This window comes from Orycteropus afer, unplaced genomic scaffold (assembly GCF_000298275.1).
Source record: "Orycteropus afer afer isolate SDZICR_OR568_19922 unplaced genomic scaffold, OryAfe1.0 scaffold00055, whole genome shotgun sequence".
NCBI lineage: Eukaryota > Metazoa > Chordata > Mammalia > Tubulidentata > Orycteropodidae > Orycteropus > Orycteropus afer.
In genome coordinates this window covers 7,870,179-7,881,387 of record NW_006921642.1, presented here as the reverse complement: position 1 = coordinate 7,881,387, position 11,209 = coordinate 7,870,179, and the positions used below count along the sequence as shown (strand labels likewise).

At 40.8% G+C, this 11,209-nt stretch overlaps 1 protein-coding gene across 1 annotated transcript in view; it reads right to left on the bottom strand.

Moving 5' to 3' along the window:
• ARGLU1 (arginine and glutamate rich 1) overlaps nucleotides 1-7,975 on the bottom strand; it is a 32,682-nt gene extending 24,707 nt beyond the window's left edge. Inside the window, exon 1 of the mRNA XM_007938919.2 lies at nucleotides 7,635-7,975. Coding sequence (XP_007937110.1) covers nucleotides 7,635-7,975 — 341 coding nt within the window. The remainder of the gene's footprint in view (nucleotides 1-7,634) is intronic.
• Between the last annotated feature and the right edge of the window lie 3,234 nt (nucleotides 7,976-11,209).

The following is an 11,209-nucleotide window of genomic DNA, read 5'->3' as shown; positions in this document are numbered from 1 at the left end:
ACCCTGTGTCAAATCTATCAGCATATGCTCACTCCGTGTCTGTGTCACATTCTGGCAATTCTCACAATATTTCAAAATTTTCACAATGTTGCTGCACCCTTTAATAGATTACAAAGTCACTGCTATTGAGTTGATTCTGACTCACAGAGACCCCCCCCTTTGGGTTACTGAGGAGGTAAATCTTTACGGGAAGTAGATTGCCCAGTCTTCCTTCCATGGAGTGGCTGGTGAGTTTAAACCGCCAACCTTCTGGTTAGCAGTCAAATGCCTTAGGCACTACCCCACCAGAGCTCCTAATAGATGACAGCACAGTGTAATAATTTTTATATGCACTAGGAAGCCAAAAAATTCATATGAATCACTTTACTGCAATATTCACTTTAATGTGATAGTCTGCAATCAAACCTATAGTATCTCCAAAGGATGCCTGTATACAAGGTCACAGTGGTACAACATAATTGTTCTCCTATGAGTGTTAGGAAGACTATAATTTTTGTTACTGTCGCTATTCTTGGTAAGGTTATGGTACTTCTGTAATGAGGAAAAATAATTAATGCACTTTTTAGAACTAGTGCTGACAAACTTAAAGCTCAATACTACTACACCACCAATATATAACTCAGAAAAATAGTGAGCAACAACACCTACAGCTAAATTAAGCATGAGTTCATCTTTACTGGTAATATATTATAATCAATGATAAAACAGCTGGTGGGCTGATATAAGATGCACTGAAATTTTCTGGAGAAATGAAAAAACTTTAGTCTCTTACAAAAGATTGTATCATCTAATATCATTGGTCCCCAGCTCATTAAAACTACAATAGGAGCTGCTACCCTCATGATTTTCTTTTATTTCCCTCATCTCTTCCTCTGGCTCACTTGCCAACAATCCACGCTACTGCTGGAAAAGGTTAACTGAAAAGAAACACTACTTTTAGTTGCTACGAGTCAATCCTGACTCATGGGACTTCACTTGTGTCAGAGTACAACTGTACTCTTTAGGGTTTTCAATGGCTGTTTTCAAAAGCAGATCTCCAGCTTCCTTCCAAGGACTATGAGTAAACTCGAACCACTGATTTTTTGGTTAACAGCAAGAGCTTAACTGTTTTTGCCACTCGTGGACTCACCAGGTCTCCATGTTCTCTATACTCAGGTATTTTTAGAAATATACCAGTCTTAACATTTAAAATGGTTAACTATTAAAATCAAGCAGCAAGGGTATAGCATTCCATCAGTCACTGCTAAGTCGGAGTATGACTTGGTACAGGACTTGCCAGTATTTTAAAATATCTTAAAAATGTACAAACTCTTAATCCTAGGAACTTTCTAGGAGTCAATAATGTTAGCAAATAGCATTCACATAGTATTGCTAAAGCGTCCTAGTACTGTATGCCAGTGTTGTGGTTGCGGTGTGCCCACAGGTCCATTCCAACTCAGGAATGCTACAGAACAGAGAAATGCCACACAGGGTTTCCAAGGCTATAATCCTTAAAGGCCTTTTGTCCCAAGGAGCCACGGATGGGTTCCAACCACTGACCTTTCAATCAGCAGCTGAGCACTTACATCATTACATCACCAAGGTTCCTTCATATGGTATTACTAGTTACCAGACACTGTGCCAAGACGGTATCATGTCTAACTGAAATCTCACAGTAGTTCTATGAGATGGATATTAATACTTTCATTTTTAATGAGAACACTGGGCTCAAGCTCACTGCATATTGCTGAACTGTGACTCTAAACATAGATAGACTTACAAGCTAACGATCTTAAGCACTGTACTATCCAACTTTGTTTCTCCAGAACAAATGTGGGAGGCAAAAGATGTGCACAAACATCTAACTACAAAAATAACTATTTAAAAATTCATAAAATTCTTACTCAGAATCAGCTACATCTTATGCCCTAGTGGTCTGTCTCAAAGCTCTAATCTCTAAAAGTATGTAGCTCCATACACTGAATTTGTTCATACAAGCTCTTCTTTACCCAAGTATTATTGTATTTCTAAGGATCATCCATGTATGTCCCACATACTTAATTCAGATAATTATTTGATAACTATAGGACTGTTCCCTTTTTAGCTTTAGAAGGCTCTCAATCTGTCATGTTTGAAAAATAAGGAAAATACTAAGTTACTACATTATCAACATGTTTTATTTCTCACACATCATTGTCAGCTATTTTCTCAAAAGTTAACACAACATGCCTATAGCATTTCAGAAGTATACACTATAAAATAATACTGGTGGCAGGGGTGGGGAGAGGGGACTTAAAAAAAAAAAAAAAAAAGACTTGTAATTTAAAGCAGTACATCCACTCCTCACCTATAAACATGGTTAAGTTCCAAAGACCATGTTATTATGCAAAAATAGGCATTATGTGCAAATGGAGGGTGACCACATCAGATCGCGCAAAATGGAAAATGATTATCACTACATAACCGCCAAATTACATCATTATATAACTACTGAGAATCAAGGTGTCACAGCTGGTGAATTTGGGTGGTATGCCATGGCAACCAGAATGGGAAAAATGAAGGGCTGAAGCCCTGGAACGGGAGACTTTGTTAGAGATGTAGTAAACTCTTTCAAGAGTCTAATGTGTAAGGACTAGATTACTGGCAGGACTGCAGAAAGCCACATACATTTAAAGTAGCATATCCAGCAGTGTGCCGCCATCTTTGAAGCCCTGCTTTGATGCGCTATGTAAATTTGCCCTCATTACTTGCAACAAATTCATCATAATCACCTTTATTTGCTGCACGGAAGCTTTTAAATCACTGACAAGGCTAGAAGCCTTTCCTTGCACTAAAGGAAAACTAAGTCATAACCATGAACACCTGCTCCAACTGACCTATAAATTCAACTTAAAGACAGTTAAGAAGGGATCTCGTTAAGTGGAGACTACCTGCATATCAAATAACATTACTTAACGAGACCCACTATAAGCCAAAGAGTGCTGATGGCGTAGTGCTTAAGGCACTTGACCGCTAACCAGAAAGCTGGCAGTTCAAACCCACCAGCCACTCCTCGGAAGGAAGACTGGGCATCTACTTCCGTAGTGATACGGCCTCAGAAACCCAAGGAGGGGTTGATCTGAGTTGGATCCACACGTTTTAGGTGCTTTAAATGCACAATCTCTAATCCTCACAATAAACAATATAGGTGTGATCTTTACTTCAGACAAGAAAATAAGCTCAAAGGGAGATGACCTACTCAAGGCCTCAGAATTGTCACATGGCAAAGTAATCCAGTTTCTGATCTTACCAGACTTCCTAGTAGTTAAATGCAATAAATTATTATTCTTATTTAATGTTATGTTTGCATCTAACGCTAGATTTCTTGAAACTACGCTCTTCTAATAGCAACTCCCTACTTCTACCATGGGCTTTTGTTCCTCCTTGCAATTGTACGTGTTGTTGTTATTGTTATGTGCCGTCGAGTCGGACCCGACTCATAAGGACCCCTTCTTGGGTTTCCGAGGCAGTATCACTACAGAAGTAGATTGCCCCAATTGTATATAGAGACACTCCATACGGTACAGTGCCTTGAACTCACTGCTCTTCTTTCACTTCTTCCTGGGTCATTCCATCTACCCTCAAGGTTTCATAAGTTAAGATCTCCTTCCTCTAGGCTTCAAGCCCCATTATCAACTCTGGATGAACTCAGTATATCCAAAACAAATGCCAAGAATGGAATTACCAAGTGGAAGCTCCCCTTGATTTCCCCCTCTCCCTTATCCACTACTTACCAAGTTTCTAACATTTTAACCAGTGCCTGACACATAGTGTCGTTACCTAAACATTTGGTAGATGAGCTGTGACGGTCACACTATAAATGTAAGAGTCAGTATTAATGCTTTCTTTACCCTAATGTCCCACACATTCCATTTTATTTACCCTGTTTCTTAAACCTGCCACCTCTTCCAACAACTGCCCTCACTACTCTTGCAAACTTAATGAAAGTGTCTCTTAGTTTCCATCCTCTATACAAGAAAGTGCTGCTTAAAAAAGTTGCCATGCCATTTACTTGCTTAAAATCTTTCCCAGCTTTTCATTACCACAGCACGAAATCCAGTTTTCTTAATATAGCATACAAAACCTCACCCAAGATTCCCAACCTCTCACAGCTTGACATTCTCATAGTCTTAAATGTTCCACTTATTTCGAACAAGTAAGTTATTTACCCATCCAAAATGCTCCCTTTGTACAATCACATCACTTTTGCAGATTTTACACTACAGTATTACCTAATAAATTATCTGTCTTTAAGCAAGACATCTCAAGGGGCCAAACATCTTTAATTAAAAGCACCTAGCACCTGCACTTAACTTACTAAATGCTCAAAAATGAAAAAACAACCAACAAAAAACTCCCCCAAAACACTGGTTAAATGAATAAACTAATCAACAGGAAGAGAGACAATACTTTCCTCCATTCCTATGGCTCCAAAGCCTGTCTTTTCCCTTGCCCTCCCCCCAATTATTTATTCCAAGGCATTAGAACCTATTTAGTGCCTACTGTCCAGCACACAAAAATTCAGCATACAGGTGGGCTACCAGCCCTTTTCCCACCAACCCACCAACACACAAATGCTAATGGCAGTATGCTTCTCTCAAACTATACATTTCCATTTCCCATCGTTCTGTCCCTGGATTTCTCTACTATGAGTAGCTTGCTAAATGCTTCTAATTTTTCTTTGCATACTAAATTTCCTCTTCCACAGATTTTCACTTTCTAGTGAAAGGCAAAGGAGTTCAGGTGGTGTAGTGCCTAAGGCACCTGGCCGCTAACCAAAAGGTTTGTGGTTCAAACCCACCAGTAGCCCTACAGAAGAAAGATGTGGCAATCTACGTCTGTAAAGATTTACAGCCTTGTAAATGCAGTAAGGGTCACAATGAATCAGAATTGACTTCATGGCAGTGAGTCTGGGTGGGATGTGTCTGTGTGTGTCTGTGTGTGTGTTTGGGTGAGTGAAAGGCAAGAAGTCTGTTGGAGGGCTCTATTGCTTCCACTCAGAAAAGTTACCTTTTAGTAACTTTTACTAAAAGATTAATTTTAGTAACTTTTAGTAATTAAAAGTTAACTAATTTTTAAATGTTTTTCTGCTGCCAGTTATTTGAGAGCTACATTTTTACAGTTGTTTCTTGCTCTAGGCCAGAAAGTTGGAATATACAATCAAGGTTTATTTTGAAACAATTGTGTGTACAGGCATACCTCAGAGATATTGCAGGTTTTGTTCTATACCACCCACGATAAAGCGAATATTGCAATAAAGTGAGTCACAAGAATTTTTTGCTTTCCCAGTCGATATAAGAATTATGTGTACATTATACTGTAGTTGGGAGCTCTGGTGGCACAATGCCTAAAGCATCTGACTGCTAACCAGAAGGTTGGCGGTTCAAACCCACCAGCCATTCCTCACAAGAAGACTGGGCAATCTACTTCCCATAGTGCTAGACGGGGTAACTATGAGTCGGATCAGACTCTCGATGGCAGTGAGTTTGGTTTTTTGGTTTTTATACAGTAGTCTGAGGTAGCTCTGGTGGTTAAGGCATTTCACTGGTAATCAGAAGGTTGGCAGTTCAAACCCACCAGGCACTCCATAGAAGGAAGACCAGGCAATCTATTTCTATAAAGATTTACTGCCTTGGAAACCCAAAGGGGGTCGCTATGAGTCAGAATCAACTCAACAGGAGTGAGTTTGGTTTTGATAATGTAGTCTACTAAGTGTGCAAATGCATTATGAAAAAGTTCAAGACATTGTGAGAATTACCAAAATGTGACAGAAACCCAAAGTGAGTACATGCTGTTGGAAAAATGGCTCCGACAGAACTGGTAGATGTAATGCTGCCACAAAACTTCAATTTGTAAATAATAATAATAAAAAAAGCAAGTATAATAAAGGGAAGTACAATAAAACAAAGTATGTCTATACTTGTTTTCGCAGATCACTGACAGTTCCAGGAAGTACAAGAAACATGAAAAGTTGGATTATGTTTTAAAATGATGGAATGTCAGCAGCAAAACAGCTTCAAGTACTGATGCCTCTGTATTTCTATTGTTCCAGTCCACTACCACTTAATAACTTTTCTTTTAGAAATAAGTTAAGCTGGAAATTCCACATAATGCAAATTCAACTGCAGAAAAATTTACCACCAACCTCCCCTTCCCAAAATTCAATACATATAGTTTCAGGTAACTTTCCTGCCTGGAGAGCAGTTTCTTAAAATGCACTAAAGAAATGAACAAGGATGACTAGTTAAATGGGGAGAGCTGCACATCTGCCTAACTACTTTTCAATCTGGCTTTTGGGAGATCAATAATCAGAGCATCAGGGTACCCATGTTTTTAATCCTTTCATGACCAACTTATTTTCTGCTTTGATTTTTTTGTTGATACCATGCGTTTTTAGGTATGCTGAAATAATTTTTTTTTCCAGGTAATATGGATTTTGATACAATTACATGGGACACATGTCCCACGTGGGATATGGTAATAGGATTGATTGATGGGGTGAGTCCGATTTCTTCAGAGCCACATAGTTACACAGGTCCCCACCAGGCCAGAGCACTTACTACAACTGGGATAGCAGCTTACCAAGAAACCAGAGGCTGAAAATGCTGGTGGGTGGCACATGTTCCGTGGGTCATGAAAGAATTGACGTAGAAAACAAAACCCTTCATTAAACCAAAATTCCATTTATTTTGGCATCATCTACACCTACTCTTATTTCCAGAAACTTGAAATGTGACTTTTTCGGAAATACATGATTTTTTTTTTACCCAAAGAGTAACTACTGTTTACTATAATTTTCCCTACATATAAATTCTACTGATGAGCAAGGCAAAAATTAAAGCAAATATTTAAATGTTCTTTAAACACAAGCATACTACAGGGCAAAACGAAAAAAAAAAAAAAAGACCGTACTGAGGAATATAATTTGCTACTGAGGAATGTTAAACAAAAATGGAAAAAAAAAAAAAAAAGGAGGGCTACTTTTCGATTGGCATAGTGGTTAGGTGGGTGACATCCAGTGTCAAAACTAATCGTACACTTAAGAAAGTGTAAGCCCGAGAAGAGCAACCTCCACATCTTTAACAGCATGAATAAACTAAAAAGCTTTTTTTGTTCTGTGTATTGATGGGCCACAGAAAACGTTTTACTCCCGAAAGCAATTAAGCCTTGCCCCAAATCGAAACTTCAATATAAGAATACTGCTGGTCACGTGGGATTCACATAGATTAATTTCTTTCTAATATTCTCAATCGGCCTTCAAATGCTCACTGCTATCCACACCTTCAAGCTAACTCAATCCCCTCCTTCACCCGCCGACCTTACTCTCTTCGACCTCACCCTGAACTCCACCCCCTACTTCCTGCTCTCGCCTCCTCTCGCGCGCCAAAATCGCTTTCTGCCCTCTCAACGTTTCCTGCTCGAGCCCCACATTTTCCTTCACAGAAAACGCGGAGGTTTGTCAAGCCCCAAGGCTTTCTATATATAAAGGTGGCATGCACCTGCTTAGACCCTTAAGCACCTTCTGGAGACCCTTCCCAATCCCGCGTCCTCACTCCTCCTCCAACCCCTCTCCTCGCCACCCGAACCCCTCCCCCTCAACCAGCGCGAGCGCTCACATTTTTCGCTGTCGCTCAAACTCTGCTTTCTTCTCCTCTTCCTCTCGTTTCTGCTTCTCGTCCAGACTGCTCCTCTTGCTCACCGTGCGCCCGAAGATGTCGATGCGGTCGGGCGGGGACGAGGCGCGTTCCCGTTCTCGCTCGCGCCGAGACACGGCCGTGTTGGTGGAGCGCGAGCGGGACCGCGACTCCCGCCGTCGGTTCCGTTTACTCTCCCGGGATTTGGAACGCTTCCGTACTCGCTCCTTATCCCGGGACCGCGACCGGCTACGCTTCTTGTTGTGTTTGCTGCTCTTGGTGTGTTTGGAGCGGGACGAACTCCGGCTCCGAGACCGGCCCATCCTTCCGGACGACGCGGTGACCAACCGCTGGCTTCTGTCTTGAAACGCTCCCGGTTTCAATCGCCTCAGCCTTCGAACGTGGAAATACCGTTCTGTCGAAACCAGAGCAAGAAAACTATTAGCTAGGTGACTTTTTACCGTTGTCTTAGGTCGACAAACGCCACGAAGGCCCCCTGAAACGAGAAGGCCGCAACGAAAGACTTCCCTAAAATGGCAGCTGTGGCCGCACCAGCTACCTTTCCCACAATGCTTTGCGTGAACGTGCAATCGCGCGAGCCCCACCCCCTCACGATTGTTGTCGAAGGCGAAGCGAGTATTTACGAGCGCGTTCGGTTCTTTCCGCGTGTCCTAGCTGGAACCTAAAATGAAACAACTAGAGGCTCACATCTTTGTTTTACTATATTTTTACTTTTTAGTAAAATTCATGTAGCAGAATGAATTAATCATGTTTTGATGCGAGTTAAATCAGTGTAAATGAAATTTCGCCTTAGTATGAATTGATTGATTGCATTATTTTCTAGGAAATGGCTTTTTCATACAAGCCCTAAATTGTATCACAGTGCTCCTGGCCAGATCTTTTGCTTCTCTGAATTTAGTCTCTTCGTTTGCAAAGTGTAGTTAACCACACCTTTTAAAGTGACTGTGAAACTTAAAGGAGATAAGGTATTCAGCGGGTTTTGATAAATGAATGTTGATGCTTACTGCAGGACTTAATGTGCATGCCAGGTATTGTTGTTGTTATATGCCTTGGAGTCGAATTAGACTCATAGCGACCCCTCCTTGGGTTGCCAAGGCAGTATCACTACGAAAGTAGATTGCCCAACCTTCCAGCCGTCCTTCGGAGGAGTGGCTGGTGGGTTTGAACCGCCAGCCTTCTGGTTAGCAGTCAAGTACCTTAGGCACTATATTTGGCGTTTATTAACTGCTGTTTGGGAGTTATGGTAGCATAGTGCCTAAAGGCAGTTGACTGCTAACCAGAAGGCTGGCGGTTCAAACCCACCAGCCACTCCTTGGAAGGAAGATTGGGCAATCTACTTACATAGTGATACTGCCTAGGCAACCCAAGGAGGGATCACTATGAGTTGGCTCCCTTCCTCCATTTCCTCAATTCATCTTTGTATAATTACAACAAAAATTAAATAAATAAATAAAGCGGTTGCTGTGGAGTTGATTCTGTTTTGGTTACCTAGTGCCACTCTGACAGGAATTTAACACAAATGGATGGCTTTAATGAACAGGAGTTTATTCTCTTACAGTTTGAAGGCTTTAAGTCCAAGTTCAAAATGCCAGGCTCTAGGGGCTGGGTAAAAAAAGCCCCTCAACCTTGGACTTCAGCTCTGCCTCTTGCTTCCAGCCACTGAGGCTGGAGGCTTTTCTTCACTCAGACAGACAGCTGCTGGCTGCTGAGGCTGACAAACCCAAGGTTGACAAGTGAAAAGGCACAGTCCCAATGTTACCAAACCACATTGCAGGCCATTGGAAGTCCCAAGATCAGCAGAACTTGGCAGGCTGCTGAACAATAGCTCAGCTACTTGCAGGGTTCAGGCGTGCCGTAAGCTAGAGACCATTTCCAAACCTGCTTCTTATATACAGGAAACAGACCACATCCCTAAAGCAGCTACTCAGCTGCTTGTGGTAGATCCCACCATGGAGTTGATTGCCAATCTCATCATGGGGAGTAACTACTACCAGCTGCCCAGCCACTCAACCAGGCCCAGCCAAGTTGACACACAACCATAACTACCAGAAATTTTGACTCATGTCAACCTGATGTGTGTGCATGTGTGTGTGTGTGTGTGTGTGTGTGTGTGTGAGAGAGAGAGAGTGTGTCAGAATAGAACTCTGATCTATAGGATTTTCAAGGGCTGATTTTTCAGATGTACATCATCAGACCTTTCAACTCTGTGTGGACTTGAACCTCCAACCTTTAGGTTAGTAGCTGACTGCTATAATCATTTTCACCACCCAGATTCATTAGCTAAATGTAAATATCAGATAATTCAAAAACAGATTATTCTAAAGAACGAACTTCAAAAATAAAAAATACCAAAGAGATGCCTGAATATATCTTTCCCTCTGATTCTTAAGTTATTAATCTTCAATGCTTTTTTCCAACTTAAAATTTGAAATGAAAACTGTAACATGGCAATGAACTCTCATTTATTCAATTGATAAATATTGAGTGCCTAGTTTGTGGAAAAAGCTGTGTTCACAGATTCACATTTACACATAAACTATGGGTGGAGTCCCAGGGTCCCAATCTTTGGTAGTTCATTTATCAACCAATGAGCCTTTTTAAAAAATTTCTTAGACGATTATTATCCTAATCTTTCTGTGATGTTTTTGAGATCCTACTCATGTCCATCCTACCTTACCCACCCAACTCCTTACCCCTTGTCAACTTAGGTCTTCTTAGCAGCATTTTTCATAGTTACAATTTTTAAAAACTTTGGTAAAAAGTAAGTTCCTTGAGGAAGGGCCATGCCCGAATTGCTCACTGCTGTAACCCATTGAGGGTCTTAGTACCTGGCATACCAGAAATGCTCAACAAAGTATGTTCTGAATGAGTAAACATTGAATACATTGTCTGATTTCCTCTAGATATATTAAAATTTGGAGCTCTGGTAGCGTAGTGCATAAGGCACTTGACTGCTAACCAGAAGGCTGGCGGTTCAAACCCATCAGCCACTCCTCCGAAGGAAGATGGGCCAATCTACTTCCGTAGTGATACTGCCTCGGAAACCCAAGGAGGGGTCGCTATGAGTCGGGTCCGACTCTATGACACATAACAACAACAACAACATATTAAATTTTAGATTGTTTAAAAACAGCTTTAGACAAAATTTAAAGTTACAAAATATTACATAATTTGTATATAGCTTAAACAGATTTTGCCACAATTTGGCAATAAAATAAGGAGAACTCTAGCTTCAAAATCTATTTTTGATTAAATTCAAGATGTTCAGTTCTGTACAAAATGTACAGCCTTTCTTTGTAAGATATGTTACTCTAATTCTTCATCTAAAACTATTTTCAAGAGGCCCTATGTTATACAAAGTTCATTATAAGTGTGCCTCTATGCAGAGAAAAAAAAAAAAGCCAATGATTGCCTAAGACACAGGTATGAGCTCATTAGAATGATCAATCTTACGTGATCAGAAAGGCAACATTTGCCTACGGATAAAGCTAAGAAGGCAGGAAGGGATATGAAAGAAAGATGAAGGGACTTGCCAG